Raw genomic sequence first — 21,010 nt, forward strand, 5'->3', positions numbered from 1 at the left:
TATGGACTAAATTCTGCCATGTGGCTAATTAAATAGCATGTTTAAATTAAATAAACAACAAAGGTGGAAGCATATCAGTTTCCCTTATCAACAATTGAACAGAATTCATAATTTATCATTCTATATTATTATTCTTTGTTAAATGTATTCATTCTTTATTAGATTTATATCCTTCCATTCTTCCAAAAGCTCAAGATGATATACATCAGTATTTCCTCCTCCATTTTTTCCCTAAAATAATCCTATGAGGTAGGTTGGGCTGAGAGTGTTACCAGCCCAAAATCATCCAGTAAACTTCTATTGCTGAGGGTGGACTAGAATCTGGATCTCCCTGGTACCAGCCCAGCACCTTAGCCACTTATACCTCTCTGGATCTTGATGGTTCTCTTTCTCCTTTCAGTTTAGTCAGTGTTTCTCAAACTTGACAATTTTAAGTTATGTGGACTTCAACTCCCAGAATTCTCCAGGTGGGGAATGTCAGCCGGGGATTTCTGGGAGTTGAAGTCCACACATCTTAAAGTTGCCAGGTTTGAGAAACACTGGTTTAGATTCTCAAAGCATCTCAACATCTTGGTCTACATCATTTGTTTGTTTATTTAATACATCTATTATTCTGTTGATTTATTACTTCTGCTAACAATACCATAGCCATTAATTGCCAAACAGAAATACTCAGCCCCTCCTTAAATACAAGCCACAGCCCTGATCTTCAGAGCTGAGTGGGAATGCAAAGTACACCTCCCATTCAAAAGAAGAACACTGTTGGATCAGGACATCCTTTCTAGCACCTTCTAGACCAAAGTGGCTGAGCAAAGATTCCTTCTGCTGCTTCTCCACAGCTTGGGCTCTGGATATGCCCATTGCCTGCACGTTGCCTCTGAATTTCAAGCTGGTATGCAATTATCTGAACTAGTAGCCTTTAATAGCATTATCATGCCTCAGTATGAACAGTCACCATTCAGAATAATTTAGACTATGAACGTCACCAGATCTTGTCATAATTTCCACAACTTACATTCTGAACTGCATGAAGATGAATTAAAAAAAAACAAACCCTCTCTTGAATTTCCACTGCTCAGCTTAATGAAGGAGGGTTCAGCCTGGTTAGCACTTAGATGGGAGATCACCAGGGAATACTACAGCTACACTAGAAAGTAAAAAAAAAAAGACAAAGACAAAGCACTTCCATCTGGTTGCCAATAAAACTACACTAAAGTATCTTTGAAGTCATCAGAAATCAAATTCAGATAGAACAAGGCTTTAAGTTTAGCTGCCCTTTCTTTGCTTTGTTCTAAATTTAAAACCCAGCCGTCTTTCCTCATTCTGGCTGCCTTTTCCAACTTTACAATATCCTTTCTGAAATTCTATACAGTAATCAGAACTGTAGAAAGTATTGTAATTTTATTATAATTTGCATAATTAAATCATGATGAGTGTCAGTTTTGTGAATAGCAGGGTCTTTTTTTTTTTAATAGTACCTTTTGATATAAAATTTGCCCTTTTCACAGCCATAGGTATCCATGGAAGAGAAATAATGAAACGGGTGTCACGGCTTTGGAATGCAAACTCCACTCCTCATGTACTGGTGCGCAAAGTCACGATACAAATATGAAAGAACAGTGTGCGTCATGTCACAACACATGTTTTGTCATTTTGGCATCATCATGGCTAGATGCCTACAATCATAGCTGTTGCATATCTGTCATGATAGATATAATATATTCTAAGATCTCTTTCCTGATTAGTCAATGAACATTCAAGATCTCCATAGGCACATATGTAACATTAGGAATTATTTTGTCCTAATGCATATTGACTCTCAGTTTATAGCCCGTTTGAAGGCAAACACAGAGAGAGCTTCCTGCCATTTTATAGACAAAGAACAACTTCATCAGACTCACAAAATGCCTTCTCAGCTGGTATGACTATGATAAGAGAAAGAAAAACAATAGCGGTGAGACATTCAGGGATGAAATGGAAAAATATACAGGCACTGAAAATTATATAATGCAATTATTAACGTTTGCATTTCACTCCTCACTGCTTTTTTTTTTAATCCTTATCCCTAAATATTTGTAAGTATCCACCACATTAGGACACCATTCCAAGACTCTGATGAATTCCATCTATCTAGCTATGAAGTGGCAAACACTTATACCATAATACACATCTTGAGTTCCACAAGATTCTTTCTAATTTCAGATTAATAATTGGGGTGGGGAGGGGTTTATAGGATAATCAGCCCAGGAAAATAAATATATTGCTCAAAAATAGATAAAAGAGAAGCGGGAGGATGCTGTTCAAAATATATAACAGTGGGCACTTGAAATAATCCAAAAGAGTTCAGGCTCCAAATGAAAATGCTAAAGTAGGCTTTAGTAATAGTCACACTGTGGGTAGGCAAAATACATGTCAGAATACCAACCGAAAAAACAACAGAGTGACTGAGCACGTGCAAATTAAATACATAAATAATACATAAATAATCAAGTTCACCTCTAATCCAACAGGAAGTACAAGAGAAATAAGGTTTGAAGTCACTACAGAATGGACACAAAAGCCCTCCCATTTTTGACATACAGTACTAGGAAACCCCAGGGGCAAAAATAAAGTTCAGAAGGATTTTGTTACTGAAATATGAAGCTTAACAGATACTAGATACTATTTTTCTACTTATTCCATGAAGCTGAAGAGTCCAAAATCTAGCCAAAGGTATTTTATTAACTACTCTCAGCCATTGTTTAAATCAGAGTTTCTTAAACTTTTTTCTCTCAGGACCCCTTCCCACATTTAAAAATTATGGAGGATCCCAAAACAGCTTTTGTTTGTATGGATTATATTTATTGATATTTACTGTATTAAAAATTAAAATTCACACATTTGCTGCTGCTATTGCTTCTCACAATTGCTTGATTGGATTTTAATTTTATATTATTTTTCAACATAGGCTGATAAATAATTTTGATTTCGCAGACCCCTGAGAGGGTTTTGGGGGACCTCCAGGGGTTCTACGACCACATTTTAAGAAACAGTGATTTAAATAATCATACATTTCCAATATTCGTTAAGGTATAAAACTTTTTTCAGGGCTTATATGCTGTTCCAATCAGACAGACTCTGAATGACGAACATTGTACTTTATATGTCGGGTCCCTCTTTCAAAAGCTAATTTTCTTCTAATTTTAAAGAATCTTTTCCCAAGCTGAAGTTAAACCAAATTTTGTTTACTAGTAAAAATTTGGAATGGAAATACAAGCCAGTTTGGCTCATCACAAACCTGTAACTAAGTACTGTATGTATAACTTTTTATCTTTCAAGCAGATGATTGGAGCCTAGCTTTTTAATTAAGATATATTTGTCTATTTCCTTATTTATTTCAGTCAGTTTATATGGCCATCCATCTTGCAATAGCAACTCTTACAGTATCCCCTTCTCACAGCAAAGGCTCTCTGAGGCAGCTTAAGGCTAGGTCATTGTAAAATATTATTAAATAAAGAAAACTAATTTATATGGAAATTTGGTGTAACACCAAGATATATCAAACACCATCTTCCAAAACTGATTCTGTCCACTCCAAACCTTTAGGAAGGCCTTAAGAGATTTGCCACCTCATGAGGTTCAGAGGACATAGGTGTGATCATAGGACTTTCCATAGTCAACCCATGTTTTCAAATTCACTCACCCAAGAGGTAGGACTGGCCTCTTCCCTTCACTGTGTTTCACGAGGTGCTTAAGGCCATACGCTTGTTTTCCACTGTGCCCTTTGGTTCTGATTGTTTCTGGGGAACCATTATTGTTAGAGTCACTTATTTTTGTATTTTATTCATTGCTTTTGGGGGGGGGGTTGCTCCTTGTTGTAAACCATTTAGAATCTTTAAGTTGTTTTTACTGAACTATGATTAACAAACAGTATCAGATAACTACTTTAACATAACCACTTAGAGTATTAACGAATCAATGCAGTCAACAAATATGATTAAACAAAGAAATTCAAAACTAGCTTAATGTCTTTTACTGGCTCCTCTATCCTCCTTTTCCTAAGGTGTAGAAAATTACCCTTAGTTTTCTACGTACGTTTTAAAAAACTGAATGTTTTTTTAAAATTTGTGATCAAGTTTTCATCCGCAAAAATAGTATGTAGGAAGTCAACTTTCCTTCAGGTGTATGACTCAGCTAAGTAAGCAGCATTTGGCAGACTTTGGCTGATCTCAAGAAAAAAAATCAGTCCTGATTAGTACTTGGATGAAAGATAACCCAGAAATTGCAGGGCTGTAAAATTGTCAGGATTCTATCATCTCCTACATAATTTTTGCATAGGGTTGCAAAATATTTATTTATAGCTGTTGACTTGGAACGAGAAGTCCAGGTCTCAAAGATTTTCAAAACTCAAATTCCATCTCAAAAAATGTGGGGCAGGCTCTTTAGTGTATGGCAGTGTTTCTCAACCTTGGCAACTTTAAGATGTCTGGACTTCATTCCCAGAATTCCCCAGCCAGCATGCAGAATGAAGTCCAGACATCTTAAAGTTGCCAAGGTTGAGAAACACTGGTGTAAGGACATGTTCTCAAAACTCAAGTTGTGTCTCAGAAGAATATTGGAATCATTGCCACCCTTGGTATGTTGTGACAGGGAGGACATTTCTGCAATTCCCATTCTCCTTTTAAACAAGGGATTTATTGAACCTGGTTGATATTCTGGTCTTGTACTCCATGGCTGTCAAGTCATGAGCTGCCCTTTATGATTCTTTACCTGCCAATTGTATCTATTCGATTTTGCAAACTTCCCCATTGCATCGTAAAGTAAAAACACTGTATTCCGATGCATGCTGTCCTGGTTTTTGTTTCCAGGGTGCCAGCATGCTGGACAAAAGCGAAATAGGAACGCAACTAAACCAAGGCTAAAACGTTGCCCTGTTCGGTATTGCGGGAAGGAAGCTGTGTATTTAAGGAGCGAAATACTGAGAGTGGAAACCGAAAGACAATTTATTCTAATTGCAGGTGGATGTAAATGCACGCACGGGTCCAAAGTCTCCAGTGCCCGTGCACAATTTCCTTTTCATTTCCTAAATGCCAATGCTGCCAAGTCTCTGATTTTCAGATTAGGGAAGCTGCAGTTTTAACTTATCTCGGACAGCAGGCTGCAGTAAACGAAGCAACAACGTCTCCCCCAGTTCTTCGAGAGCAAAGGCCGATCGTCGCTTTTAAAAGGAAACTCTCCCATCCAGGCGCACCGACGTCAGTCCCCGCGCGCTAGTCCTCCACCACCGCTTTGGGGATGTGAAACGCAGATCCAATTTGCCTACTTGGTTTCTCGCCTATTCCCTCCCCAATTTTTTTGCCTCCGCCCTTCTGAGAAGAGGAGGAGGTGCCGCTTTCGCTATAATCACGTGACGGGCGCATCCGGGCCTTTTGCCTTCTTTCGCTCATCCCAACATGGCGGCCTCAGGTGAGTGGTGCTCCGCGGGACACGGGCCTTCGCTTTTAGACAGGCCGGTAACGTCTGGGTTGTTCTTATTCCAACGCCGGGTTTCAGGGGAGATGCCTGCAATGAAGCGTCCGTGGCCCTTCAGCGCCCCTCCCGGGCCTGCTGGACGCCGACGGTGGCCAAACCTGAATCGGCGCGCGCCGTGGTTTCGAACGCGACAGCGGCCTTGGCCGTTCTGGCTTCGGCACGCGGCTCCTCAGGAAGGCGGGCGGCGGAAGCAGTATCGCGTGCCCGAATAAGAGACCAGCAATCTACACGGGTGGGGGGGAGGGGAGCAGATGGAACCTTCGGCCGCGTTCCAATGCGCAGTCGCGGCGGGCACGGGTGAAGTGGGGAGGGGAAGAACCTGGGCGGCACCCACGTGGGTGTAGCTGCTGATGGCTCCCCACAGTCTGGACTTAGAGGCGTGGTGTGGCGGAGCCTGGGCTGGGTGGAGCACGTCGAGAGTGGGATTTGTACGTCCTTTCCCGCCTCCCTGCAGAGACAAGCCGCCCGTAATTTCACTTTTTTACCCCGCTTTCTTTCTGCCAGCGCTCCCCCCTCCCGTTATCTTCCTTTTCTCCCGCATCTGGAGAAGGAATTAATAGTATAGCTCAAAGATACCGGTCAGGAAATCCTCCTGTCGGATGTGTCTAGGGTCACGAGTGCATGAGGTGGCATTGGGCCTTCAGCCATTTGCCATCTAGCGAATATCTCACAATGACGTAAGAAGACTGGCTTGCCTTGGAGGCTGCTCTAAGGATTTCTGAATGAAGGTGAAACGCTCCGAAAGTGTTATTTAGATGCTGTGTGGTGTTAAACTCTCTCGAAATGGGAGGGTGCAGCCTTCCCTCTCTCGAAATAGGAGCGGGCACTGCCTGGTTCATGCATCTGTTCTGTACCATGCAGTAAGTAACGGTCTGCTTCCATTGCATACGGTTACTTTCCTCTCATTTGCCTTTCTGTACACTGTCAATTAACTGTTCTCTCTGTTCCTGAAAACGACATTTATATTCATGCTCTTCCTAGAATAGTTCTGTGTGCTGGCTGTTATTTTTATAACATTTGCCATACTGCATGTGTGTACAGTATAGTGAGCCTTGTACACCACCACAATTTTGGGAAAAAAATGTGGCATAGTTGATATATGTGGTAGAATGAACTTCTATCAGCCCAGCCCATAGAACAGACCTTTTAAACAGTAGTTCCCTTTTATAAGTAGAAAGCCAGTAAATCGTGAAGCAGACTGGGGTAGAACCTCTGCATTATGTTCTGTGTTTATCATGTGTTTGTGAGTGTTTGTTTTTAGTATTAGAAAAAGATTCCTGAATGACGTCCCTCATCGAAACATCAAATGATTCAGATGACTTTAGCATTTCATTATCTTATATAAATAGATAAAGCCTACCCTGCAATCTTTTTTTTTTAATAGTTTTGGCTATGCTGTTATATGCACCCTTTGTGCTCCAGATATTGCTGCTTATGTAGCTTTGTTCTTAGAAGGAACATAGATATCTGGGCCTATAATATACTTCTTATCATCCTTGAATAGAATTTTGTGATTTAATTTTGAAGCTTTTAATGTTCTGTGCACACAGTTTCCTCATTATGACTAGTATGTACACTGTGCAGAAACTGCTGTCACGGGTAATAGTGTGTCCTCTCTTTACTGTTAAAGGCTTAGTTTATTTCTAACTGGATATACTGCCAAGCTCTAGTTACTTCCCCTTATCTTCAGTTACTGTATTGAATACAGTATTTGCCGAAAAGATATTTTTAGAAAAAGAGTGATGGATCCTGGATAGATTATTAATGGGATCACCAGATAGCAGGATTGTTCCTTGCTGATTCTGTGAATGCATTGGTTTTGTTGCTCAAAGCTGGATCTGAATTTGATTGATGAAGCATGCTAAGAATACTTACACATCAAGAATTTTATCACGTATTTCTCAGCCAGAAGTTTAGTACTGGCACACAAGTTTCTTTAAAAAGCAGCTTATTGAGCTCCATTAATTTTTACCTCTGTCTGCATATTGTGTAGGAAGTTCTGGATGTTTTAGAATGCATTCTCAGTTCATAAGGAGTGCTAATGTAGGAGGTCTAACAAAATTTCTGATTTAGGTGGATTGCCCAGAAGAATGATGACAAATTGTAAGCCTGATCATTAAAAACATTTACCTGAATCCCAGTTTTATTGAATTTTAAAGTAGGGTGCAGTTTTTTTTTAAAAAAAGTACATATAGCTTCACTTAAAAGAATAGAGAAAAAAAATACAAATTGGTTCTCACCCAATTTCGGAAAACAGATACTGTAGTTATTTTTTTAGATGTGTTCTGAAGTATACTGTAATTTGACTGCACCACTCACTAATCTATGCTAGAAATGCAGCAGATAAAGAAATTGGACTGTAGTATTCCTAAAAGGCTTGAATTCACTTAAACTTTATTATGCAGATCCCTGAATGGGACTGGTCCTTTGTCTTAAACAGAAGTGATCCTGTTGCAAGGTTATTCACACCATGACCAACACCCAGTTATTAGCAAATGATACTTTGGGCTTTCCCAAAACTCAGGCATATGCGCCCCAATGCATGTATGTGCCTTCAAGTCAGTCTTGACTCCTGGTGACTGCCTGGACAAGTCCCTGCAGTTTTCTTGGCAAGATTTTTCAGAACTGGGTTGTCCTTGCCATCTTCCTAGGGCTGAGAGAGAAGGATTGGCCCAAGGTCACCCAGCTGGCTTCATGCCTAAAGCTGGACTAGAACTCAGTCTCCCAGTGTCTAGCCTGATGCCTTAACCATTCCACCAAACTGGCTCCCTATATATGCCCTAAAGCTATCTGCAAAATTCATTGTCAGATGCATAAATGCAGGGAAGATTTGCTTCATGCTGACATTCTGAAAATTATTGTTTAAGGTGTATTTATCACTTTATAAACCTGATCTCTTTACATCAGAACTGTTTGTTTTGCTTTTCAAGATAGTACTAACAATACATTTCCTGACATTATAACACTAGGTTTTGGGGTCTTTTTCTCCAGATGGTGGTGTTCTTTCCCAAAATGAGCACCTAGAATCACCTCTTCCCTTTTTTTCTTTTACTTTATAGTATATATAGTTTGGGACAAATTGTCTTCTCTGTGAATCAACAGGTGTGTATAAAAGTGGATGACATGTTCAACTTACTTCCCCACACTGAATCATTTTCAATCCAGAAGCTTTCCTGGGTGGAGTGAGAATATGTGGCATGGATAGAAAGCCCAGATGTCCCCCCCCCAAATTTTTTTCCAGTATTCCTGTTTCTTGGCTACTTTTTTGTTTTTTTAAGCAGATGAAAATTAATAATAGCATAATGTATATAAATCTATATAAATGTAAATTAGATCTATTAACGGACTATGATGATCTGACTATATGTGATACAAAGGTTTGATTTATTTCAGGATGTGTCTTGGCAGTTTACTCAACATTTATTATTTGGAATTTTGGTCTTGATTCTGTTTTTGTTAAAAATCACTTGTAGCCAAAGAATTATTAAACAAATCATAAAAAAAATAAATCTACACAATTAACAGCGGTGTTTTGACATGTGCTGTTTTTCAACACTTATACTAGACTTCTTTTCTGCAAAGCAGCAAGAGGATTTTGAAACAATTTTGTGAAATTTTCTTGAGTTTGTCCATGATAAAAATCCTTCTTGGCTCTCTGACACATCTTCACTGCTGAGAGCTTGAAGAATTGATTGCCTGAGGTTAGGTGGGTTTTGTTATTTTGTGTTTTTCTTTTGATCTTTTCCAAGGCAGCCTAGGGAATATAATGTTTGTAGTAAGATGTACAAAAATAGGTATCAACCCATTAGATATAGAGAGGGACACTATATCTTCCCAAGTAAAACAAAATATGAAAGATTCCCAAGCAAAGAGATATTCCTTGCGGCATGACTTTCTCCCATTGTACTAGAATGATAGAGTGCATTCCTTTTCTTAGCATGTCTTCAACATTGCATTTAACAAAGTATGGTTCTATTTTAATTCCATTACTGAAACATTTTTGCCTAAAATGCTTCTTGCCTTTGCCAGGAAGACTTGAAATAGCACTCTATAATCTTCCAAACTTTGCAGATATATCAAGCACAATCTGAAGAGTTTGACTGGCATATTTTTTATAGTACCTATGGTATTAGTATAAGAAAAAAGGTAGTAATCATTCCAGGGATTCATCTAAAGTTAAAATAAGGTATTCAGGTTTTTTTTCTTCTTCTTCTTCTCAAGGTTTTGAAACACTGGCTTGCACAATAGCGTATCTGTGGTTTATAGTGCAGAAAGAGTGGGGGCCCTGTACTTTTGTTGAAAGGAAGAAGGGAAACAGCTTAAAAATTGTGCTTCTGTGTATTTTTGTAAAATCAGAGTACAGTAGAGTCTTGCTTATCCAACATAAACGAGCCGGCGGAACGTCGGATAAGCGAAAATGTCGGATAGCACACAGTAACAATTGAGTGCAGTTAAAAAAAAAAACCCCGATCTGCGCCTGTTGCAATTGATTTTTGCGTTGCGGCGCCGCACCGTCAGGAGCAACAAGAAAGAGTACACTCACGCTCGCAAACAAGCAGCACACTTTTCTCGTCGCCGATTTATGCGTGTTATTGTGTTTTTTTTAGGGGCGTCGGATAAGACAGAATGTCGGATAAACGAAGGTCGGTTAAACGAGACTCTACTGTATATCATATAAAGCAGTATTTTAGTCTAATGATTTTAGCAAGTATTTTATTTGCATTCTCAAAGGGAAAAATAGCATTTTGCTCCTTTCTAAAGATTGATGCACCTTTCTTCGTATTGCAGAAAGGCCTCTGAATAAGAATGGATTATAACCTTAGATTTGACTTACCCAAATTTACCAATCAAGAAATTGTTCAAAGCATTCTGATAAGCTTTATAACTCTTTAGAACTTGGATTTTTATGATTAATGAGTTCCTTTTCTGACTGAAATTATGTTTTGGGTCCAAGAATAAGCATGTATTTTGGGCTTCAGGTAATAAAATTAATACACTGTTTCACAGAGCTGTTCTTTTATAAAACAAGTGTATTGTATTTCAGTGACAGTTATATGTGCTGACAATGGCTAGCTAAGATATAGATATAGTCTGTATGGGGGGGGTGTATACGTAGGTTTATATAGGTATAAACTGATGTTACTGTAGCTTTTAGGATTAGTTTTTAAGAATAGGAAAGGTGAGGAAAAAATTAGGATTCGGATAATTTGTTAAAAGCTAATTTGTAATATAGGATGGGAGAGTGTCTTAATTATGCTTTGCATGTTCAGGTTTAATGTAAGTGCTGCCATTGATTATGGACTAAAATCTGACTATGGCAGATGCTATCTAGTAAACTTGCATGCAATTGAAGCTTTTCAAGAACCTTGGATTTTGAGCATTATGAGATATAAAAGTGAAAGTCAAGAAAAAAAATTGATGATGCCCAGTATTAATTTGACAACTTTGAGGTTTTTTGAAAGTCTTTAGGTGCACTATGATGCTAAAAAGCTTTTCCTACCTTAGTCTGAAACATCAGGTGGGTGGATGGCATGGAAGAGGCCTTAGGGCACTTAGACATGAATTTATCTTCTGTTTAAGCTGATGTATTCACAACAGGGAGTGTTTTTGCTTATTAAGACATGGGGAGAATTTAGATGTTAAAACAAGATTTATAGCTAAAATTAACTCATGATTTTGAAAGAATGTAGTTTTTGCTATTAAGTATATACTGTTAACATTGTAGGTGTAATTACCTTTATTTACATCTTTCTCTTTGGTTTCCATTTTAAAAAGTTTTGAATGCAAACTGCTGAATGTACATTATCCAAGGATGGTATGAATATAGGATTAAGCCTTGTTTTTGATATGTTTATCCCAAGGATGATATGAAATGACCATACAGTGGAATTTTAGAACCGTGTTTTCATTTGGTACTACAAACATATGTTTTGGCTACACAGTTGTGATGGTTCTAAACCATTGTAGCTAAATGGGCCTGCAAAACAGGGCCAGATTTTTTAAAAATGAAGTAATTAAGGTCCTTAAGCTATAGTGTTCAGCTTCTTCCTTCTCACAGAGCAATGTGGTATAAGGGGAGTCTGCTTCCCTTAGGTTGAAAATGATTTGCAGAATAATGTTTTATTTCTATGCTCCTTCCTATAGCTCACTACAGTTTCCAAACTGTCCAAAGCAGATTTTGAGGTTATGCAAGAGGCTGAAGGTAGGAGGGGCAGTTGGCATCCCTTCCAGTTCCATTAGGATTCCAGTTTCATAGGATTCATTTAATGTGGTTGAAAGAATATATTAAGATAAAAAACTAATTCATGTAGTATTAAGCTATGGTTTCTTTAAAAAAACACATTTTGGTTTGGCTTACGTAACACTTTAAACCAAAACCAAACAAACCATTATTGTATTTAGCCTTTCATGTATTACACTAAGCCAAAAATCCTGGTTTACAGATTACAGGGTTCATGTATATGCTGAGCTGAAATGAAACAACCCACGCTATTCAGTGTTATTTGAAGAACCCATTTGTGTTGTTTAGATCCCCTAAGCACATCTATATGAAAATGTTACACTTATAATTGGAACCTGAGAGAGAGAGTGAGTATTTACCATGACTTGTTTCAGTTTTCCACAGTCTCAGCCAGATCTTCCCTAATCTGGCTGTTGATACCAGTGATTAAACCTGGAGCTTTGTATGTATAGCATATATTATGCACCAGCTTCTCTCCTTTATGATAGTAAATCTTCTTTAAGACAAACTTTGTTCCTCGTGACTTCATAGATACATCCATGTAATTTTCCTAGTAGTAATATGGAATGGTTTACCCTTATTTTCTTCTCAGATAGAAGTGGTTTATCATTGATTTCTGAGTCTAGCCCATAGTCCTGCAATTCTATTTATAACAGGGCTGTTTAAAATATGGAATCCAGTTGGCCTCAAGGATTCCAGTCTCCTTTGGAAATGCAGTGCATGTTTGGAGAGCTTCTTGTATCTAGAAAGTACAGATATGATATAAATAAGGCAACTCTTCATGTGCTTAAAGACACCTTTTTCATCTTGATTTGCCAATCTTGCCATGAAGTCATAATGTGATGACGTAATTGAAATTATCACAATGTGGAGGCATGATGGAGGCAAATAAAAATGACTCTGTAAGTTGTCTGTAGGGTTTACACTCTTAATAAGAGACGGGAGGGAGCAAATAGTTTAAAACCATGCCGTTTATCTTTGGTCAGGGACTGACCAATTACTATGCAGGTTGCAGAAGAAAGTAAGTAATGTGAACCAAGAGCAACAGCTGAATCATTAAATATTGTGTAGCATTGCTAATCCAATTCATATATTGGCTTAATGCCTTGCCCTTCACACAGGAATTCTTGGGGTGCAACTGTTGTAGGGAAGAAGAAAAAAAGCTAGCAGAATCTGCAGACATCCTGAAATATTAGTGAAGGTGTTATATAATGAACTCTCTTATTAGCATTGGATTGTGATTACTTTAATGTTGCTTCCTTATTAGTTTTTCTTGGTAATTGCAGTGGAAATACCTACATTGTTGATTCGCAACAGCAGTAGCGTGTGTACTCACATTGCTCTATATAAAGGGAATCTTAGCACACTGTAATGTAGAATGTCTTGTGAGATGAGTTTTTGGAGAAGGGGAATTCATGTGTATCCTGAGCTCATATTATTTGTTTGCTCCAGAACAATTTTGGAACAACAACCAGTTACTCCTAGTCACTGGTCTGAGATGGGCAGCTATATAAAATGAATGAATGAATAAATGAATATATAAATTTGGAAAGCAAGAGTGCTTGGTGAACAAGAATAGGTAATTTAAAAGAATGCCTTTTCTGAAGGGTTTTCATGGCTTGGAATTGGATGATACAAACATTTTTGAAATGAATAAACAATCTCCTTTTCATCATCTTTTTCCTATTGGCTACCTGGAAATTTGATAGCATGATAAATTGAGCTCACTTCTCAGCCTTGCTACTACATTTTTCAGTTCATTTCTGTGTTAATCTACTATAGTGAAAGATACAATGGTGCATTTCAAAATTCCAGAAAGAAAATTCAAATACAGCTTTGTTAAATTCCTTTTATTAGTCAACCTGGGGACCATGAAGTAATTGGGCTTTTGTAGACCCAGATGCAGATCCTTTACTCTTCTGAATCTTGAGATCTCTATCATGTTTTTAAATGTATATTTAAAATCATATGATGTGAATTTTACAATTACAAATGTAGGGTTTCCAGTCTTAGGGACAAATTTGGTTATAATTCCCTGACTTCATGCACATATTATGGTAAGCTATAATATGGTTAGGTTTTGCCTTAGCATGATTTGCAGACTTGGCTAATTAACTATAAGGTTGTTTGGGGTTTATACGATCTGAAGATACATGAACACTGATCAACCTTGCAGAAATGGGAAATGGTTAATATAGAAACCATTCCCAGTTGTTTCAGGAATGCTCTAGATGTACTTGTTTTTACTGTCTTTAAAAAGTACAGGCCTGAGGTAGACAGATTCAAAAGAGGTTTTCTCTTATCCCTTGGAAGTCAACAGTCAGTTGAAATGTCTTGCATTTATGAACATTGAGGTAAACAAAGATTGCAACGCTTACAGAAATTGCATACTGCTAAGAATATATGTAGTTATTCCTGTTCAGTGAATTCTGTGATAGCTGTAGAAAATCTGTTGCTAAAAGACTGTAGTTTGTAAATCATAAGTAGGGAGTCTTGCAAATTGACAAATGACTTCTTTATATATCATTTGTATTAAGAATTTTAATTACAATAGTAAAAACTAATACAAATTAAACTTAGAGAAAGGGAAGAGAATGGAAAAAAGAATAAAAAGTGCAGGAAAAAAGAAAAGGAAATATAATAAAGAAAAGGAAAATAAATATATAAAGAAGTGACTCTTAATCTTCATCTCAACAAGTATAAATAAATTTAATAACTCTTCACCCCCTATAAGGTTACAAACATATATCTTCATCCTATACCTCATCCCTTATCTATAAGCAAATCCATAAAATACCAACTTTTCAATCCTGGTGTCAGTAAAAAAGTGCCCTATTTTAACCTTGATCAGGTAAACCAACTTTATATTCCTTTCTTTTACTTCTAACAGTCTTAATCTTTAATTCAGTCAAATATTGTAGGATTGATTTATCTTCCGTTCTTCTTTATCCCATTGCACAGATTTCTTCAAGGCTTTAACAAGCCTCTTTTATGGATCCAATCAGAAAACATTTTCCAGGTCATTCTCTTAGTTTATCATTTGTATTTCCCTTTTAATTTTTAAAACTCAATCCAGTTTCTTTTGTAGATCCAGTAAAGCATCCTTTTCCAAATCATTCTCTTGGCCTCTCATTTGCAGTTCCACTTTTGGTACTTTTTTTGTCTTGTCAGATAAAATTTGTTCCACATCTATCATTCCTTCATTAACATCTTTTAGACATAGTCTGTCCATAGAAGCAGACATCATTACTGGCAGTGTTGATATTGTTACTAATTTCTGATTCCATATCTCTAATATTTCTGCTATTATAACATTTTGTGTCATTTTGTAAGTCCCAGTATTAACTGACATCAAGAACAGGCTTGTATTTTTTTTCTTCTGCTTAGAATCTTTAGTCCCCACTCATGTCCAGTTTCTAAAATTGTCACTTATCTTTGTTATGACTTACAATAGCCAGGATTGCCAAAATAATCTGTTTCTCATGAGAAGCTGTTTATTTTTTATAGTTAATTCCAAGATCTTATAGTAAAAGTCAGTATTCCAAATTTATCTGGACCCTTAATCCATTTATAACTTTCTTAGATCAAAATCTTACTTAGTTTTTTGCTGTAAATTTCAAATTCTTTAAGTTCTTAAGCTTATAATTAATATTTCTTTTGTTCAGAGTTGAAGATAACTCACCTGATGAAGACTTTTCAAACTTGTTCCAAAAGTCTCTGGTAGCTTTAAGATGGTTAATAGGCAATTTCCGAAAGTGATTACAAAGTGAGGTTTGCTAACTTAGTCCTTTAAAAGGCTGCGCTGCAGTTGTGAACAAGATAGCTGATCCTGTTGTCTCTTTGTGCTCAGACCCACTGTCCTGCGGTCTTCTTGCAAGGAGCAGTGGCCCAGAGTACACGTAGAGGAGGTTCCAAGGAACCAGTCCACTCACCATTTCCTTGGTCTTTGCCATGGTGGTTGGCTCCGCGTCTTCATTTCGTCATACCTCCCCCAGAAGTCAACAGGCAAATTTCTTAACTTGCCAAACAAACTTCCATTGTTGGGCAGATAAGAGCATAAGTTTGGAGAGGCTCCCCACAGCCACCACTTATATAGGGTTGGGAAGGCAGATAAGGGAGTGGAAAGCATGTCCCTGCAACCGTACTTGCTTTTAGTTGTGCTTGAAGGCTGATACTCTAGGCGAGGCTTATTGGAAGCACAGATATGGCATAGTAGCTATAAATTATTCAGAACTTTTTTTTTTTACCCATTTTCCAAAGCTGCATTTAGGATTTATCTTTGTTGTATTAAAAACCAAGCTAGGTTTACCTAACTTTATAGCCATACATTAACTACCTTTTTATTTAGTTCAGTTTCAAAACAGTTTCCTTAATACTTAACTGAGTATTTTGTATTGTGGTAGAAGAGTTCAGGTGATCAGCATTGTGGCATCTTACTCACTACATATTTGAGAAAAGCAGTTCAATTTCAGGTCTTTCAGGGGAAGGGTGCTAACTTACCCTTTTTCTTACAGCTAAGAAGAAGAACAAGAAGGGGAAGACCCTGACTCTGACGGACTTTCTGGCAGAGGATGGTGGTGGTGGCACCACCTATGTTCCAAAACCAGTCAGCTGGGCAGATGAAACAGACGACCTGGAAGGAGATGGTGAGAGGGAAATTAACTCTCCTAGCAGTGTATAATAATGTTTTACTTCGATAGACAAGTTTCTGTGCATCATTAAGGAATATCCAGTTAATATTTTTGGCAAGGTTGTTAGTTTATTCCTCCTAGCTTCCCTTCTGGATTTTTGTCAGCAGCTTGAATAAGCAGCTAATAGTGTTATGGAAAACATTTCAAATTGGAAAAAAAAAAGTGTTGAGTTCAAAACAGCTGTTTTGAATTGTTTTGACTATTCTGGAAGCATTTTGAGCTTGAAATACTCTGTGAAGCAGTTTGTTTTCGGCTGAAAATAGCGTATTTCAAAGTGAAACAACAGCTTTGAAATTGAAATAAGGAGTTTCAGATTGGAAACAATTTGCACCCCTCTAGTGGCTAAATGAAGTGGAGTAGATACCAAGAGTTTCTACCCTTACGGAAATTGTTAATCTTAGTAGCCAAAACCTATGCTCAAGATATTATGCTGAGCTTTAAAGGTGGTTGGAGGCAAGTTTACACCTTCCTCATATTTGAAAGTAGCATGATAAACTTGGCATTCCCCTGTGCCCTTTTTTCCTAGATTTGATTTACTGTGTAAACATACTAGAACATGAAATAGTAACATTTTCTGAGAGGTAAGGATTCTCTCTGAGAAACAACTCACAAACTGTAACTTGGTGAGTAAAAAGAGAAGCAGTCTGCCTATGTATAGAGGCATTTTAATACATTCTTGTTGACTAGTAAAACTTGATATTTTTAAAAAATTAACCATACACCTGAGTTTCAAAAATAGGGTTTTCCCACTTTTTACTGGTTATCTTTGTAACAGCAATTGTTCTACATTCCTGTTGGTCTTATATAGTGTTTTTGATGAGAGACATTTGGAGGAAAATTGTTTGTAATACAGTATAGAAAGTGAATGGGCTGTGTTTTGCATGTTAAACTGTCTTTTATTGAAGGTAAACAGAAATATTGCTCTTGACTGGGTGACCCCTCCGTTCCTAGGAACATAATGACTGCGCTACTACAAATCAGTCAGTGCGGTATCTACTTGCAAAGAATTTGGGTTTGCTAATGTGCAAAACTGTTCTTCCAGTTTCTACCACCTGGCATAGCAATGATGATGATGTGTACCGAGCCCCTCCGATTGACCGTTCCATCCTGCCTACTGCACCTCGGGCAGCTCGGGAGCCCAATATTGACAGAAGCCGTCTCCCAAAATCACCCCCTTACACTGCCTTTCTGGGAAATTTGCCCTATGATGTAACAGAAGAATCCATTAAGGATTTCTTCAGAGGACTTAATGTGAGTATGTAAGAGGTAACTTAAGTGTCCCTGCAGGCAACATGTTTATTTCTTCTTAATGCTATGTGGAATAAGGTGGAAAAATGTTCAGTGAAATTCTGAGATATTGGACAATCTTTGAGAGGAGAGAGACAATAAGAGCCCTTGCATAACAGTGCTGTCCACTAAAGTGTTATCTAAACATCTCTGCTCTGGAGAGGTTGCTTTTGGTAGAAACGCTAAAAAGGCTACCATGATCGTTTGTACAATCACAAGACTAGTAAATTAAGAGTGTCTCTTCAGTTTTGTGCAATCATGTGTCTCATTGTATAGGTCAAATTGCCAAGAACCTTTTATAAAAAGAAAAGAGATCTGAACTTTTTTATGGGGTCTGTTTTGTTTTGTTTTTTAAGCTTAAAACTCATAAACAATCTCAGCTGTTTTCAGATTGTAGTTAAATCACTATTCTGACTGTGCTGCAATCTGAGATTAGGAAATTTATTAGGTTGCATTAAGAACGAGATGAATGATCTAGTCAGATAGAATTATCCACCTATCTGGATTTGGACTGGAGGGCACTGAGCTGAAAAGAGGCAACAGACAGCCTTTTCTGTGAGGAGTTGCACTGGGCTTATAGTAGTGGTTATTTTCATAGAACACTAGCAGTTCTCTTGTGGCATATCATTTGGGAATTGCTGCTATAATCACTCTGCACTGCTCACAGCTGACAACAGTAATACCTCTTGTTTGGGGATGCTGGCCAATGACAGGCTGATGAAGCTGCATTTAAAGTGTTAAATTGCTTTTCAACCCTCATGGCAACAATGCAATTCTTCCTATAAAATTACTTCAAGATAGCCATCTTTTATGGCTATCTTAAAGTAATTTTATAGGAAGAATTGTGTTCAAAAAACTGATGAAATCTCTTCCTTGCTGTAACATTGCAAATACTAGGTAATTTCTAAATTGCTGCAGACTTAAATATTTCCCTTGCCCAGAATGTATTTGTCCAGATTCTAACAATTGCAAAAATGGAAATATATAAATCTTCCATATTTTAAATAACTTCAATTTCTAAATAATTTTGTCCTTAGTAACATTCAGGATTATAAAAGCCTTCTTTAAAATCACTATTGGGATTTAAAATCTCCATTCCCTGGATGACTTTTGAAAATCTGTGATAGTGTTGCCTAGCCTATCACAAAATGTGGTTAGACCCGCAGTTCCTAAACTGTGCACAGTGGCACCCTGAGGTACAATAGTTCACAGTTTGGGAACTGGGGGGCACCATGAAAAAATTGAGACAATAAGGACGTCATGAACCGAGAAAGGGAATCTCTGCATTAGGCTAAAAAAATTAATCTGAATTACTTGAAGGAAGAGAGAGGAATAAGTCAAATAGCAGAATAGATCTTGCCACAGAAGTTGCTTGGCACAAATCTTTAAACTGCATGTGAAAGTATAAGCCCTTGTGTATATGCATTCTGAAACTTTTGGCAACTTCAAGATCTGCCCAGTTTTAATGCAGCAGAAAACATGGCACTAGAACAGCCCACTTGGGATGTTAGCTATTTGTTTCTTTGACAGCACTATCTTTTGGTGAATTAAAAGTAACTTCTTTTCTTTACTGAAACATAAAAAATAAGAGAAAATTATTCTTATCAGACAAACTGTTTTCTTTCTTCCTTTTTTTGGTAAATTTTATTAAGTTTTCCACAAAAGTTAAAATACAAAAAAAGCAAGGAAAAGAGGGGGGAAAGGAAAAAGGAGGGGGGAGAAAAGCACAAGAAAAAAAAGAGTAGCTTCCGACTTTACAGGTATAGATGAAGATATAGATGACTTTACAGGTATAGATGAAGACTATAGACTACAGGTATAGATGAAGAATAAATTTGCCTCTTACTCTAAATCTAAACATTCACATAGTAAAACATAGTTTTTAATCTAATATTCAGAAGGATTCCTAAAAATCTGTTTGAGTTAACACATATAATTTGTGCAAGGCATTTCTATAAGTGACAAACTGTTTTCTTGAGAATGAGGATACTGGCTTGCCAACAACCACATGAGAATTTCTGGATTTTGAAGGATTAAAGGTTCAGTTGCTTTTTTGCTCACTGAAGACATCTGAGTCTCTGTCAGTTTGTGAAAGTTACAACCATGAATTAACAAGGAGGCATTCTTTTTTTTTTAACAGCTTCACAGCTTAACATCTCATTGACATTCCCTTACAGAACCATTTCCATGTGTTTATCTTGCTGGCTGGAAGTTTTAAGTTCATTGGACAAAACCTGTTTTTTAGCTGACAGTGAAAAGCTTTTCCTAAGGTGGAATTCACTTGGCTGTTCACTAAAACAGCAGTATTAGGATTTCTGTCCTAGTGGGAAAAGTAAAAAAAGTAATGGAGAATAATTCTTAAATGGTCTCAGTGGGAAAGATGTAGCAGATACAGCACAGACTCAAGATACATCTTGCGTTATTGGTCCTGAATTTCATGTTGTCTGCATAATATCATGCTCTACTGATTATAGTAGATAGAACATAAATGTTACCGCCTGCATTTTTTTTTTGGTTTCCTAGGCTATTAGTTTTATTAATGGTTTTGTTCCACCTATTCGGAATTACAGCATTAAATTATGATGCCACAGTAAATAGATAGATATAATAGTTGTCTAGCAAACATGAAACAATTCCACACAGCATCTAAAGATTTATTCCTGTTATTGTGTTGTGGTCACCTACATATAACTCTTCCCCTTAAGTTATGTTAATCTCTTGAAATTTAGGGTTGTTCACAAGGCGGCACTATGATTTTTTTATTTTGTCTTCAATAGTCAGCAATCTTTCAAGGCTTAATTGGGAAAAATGGGCATATCGTTTTTATACCACTATTGACCTGTTTCCAGATCTGCTGTTAAAGACAACAGGATTTCTGTACTTTAGAACTAGTAATGGTTCTGTTCTGAAATTAATCACTTAGGATGTATAGCCACTCCTCATTTAGCAACTACCTCGTTTAGCAACCATTCACAAATTAAATGGTAGTAAATAGTAGTAAAAAAATCATTTTCCAACCAACGCACACACTTACAACCAAATTTCTGCACCTGACAACAACACCCATCGGAGTGAGAGTAATGCTGGCGAAGCTGCATGAGAGAACTTTATCTGAAAGAGATGGTAGCAACCATCTTTGAGGTGTCTCTCAGTCACATGTTCACTTATCGACCATTTCGATTAATAATAAAGTCGTTGGAATGGATTGTGGTTGCTAAAGAGGAGTGGGTATATACCTTTCAGTATACATTTAAGCAGCTGTAACCCTTAAAACACAATG

At 37.3% G+C, this 21,010-nt stretch overlaps 1 protein-coding gene across 2 annotated transcripts in view; it reads left to right on the forward strand.

Moving 5' to 3' along the window:
- Positions 1-5,307: 5,307 nt before the first annotated feature.
- EIF4B (eukaryotic translation initiation factor 4B) overlaps positions 5,308-21,010 on the forward strand; it is a 36,422-nt gene continuing 20,719 nt past the window's right edge. Inside the window, exons 1-4 of one of the 2 annotated variants that reach the window (XM_088137935.1) lie at positions 5,380-5,445; positions 10,119-10,154; positions 16,267-16,398; positions 17,486-17,694. In XM_088137935.1, coding sequence (XP_087994061.1) covers positions 5,433-5,445; positions 10,119-10,154; positions 16,267-16,398; positions 17,486-17,694 — 390 coding nt within the window. In that variant the 5' untranslated portion in view covers positions 5,380-5,432. Of the gene's footprint in view, positions 5,446-10,118; positions 10,155-16,266; positions 16,399-17,485; positions 17,695-21,010 lie in introns of both variants that reach the window. The other variant, XM_088137936.1, reaches the window with a different exon arrangement.

This window comes from Python bivittatus, unplaced genomic scaffold, assembly GCF_059951505.1.
Source record: "Python bivittatus isolate LINGU-HERP-01145 unplaced genomic scaffold, Pbiv_v1 ctg000220_np1212, whole genome shotgun sequence".
Taxonomy (NCBI): Eukaryota; Metazoa; Chordata; class Lepidosauria; order Squamata; family Pythonidae; genus Python; species Python bivittatus.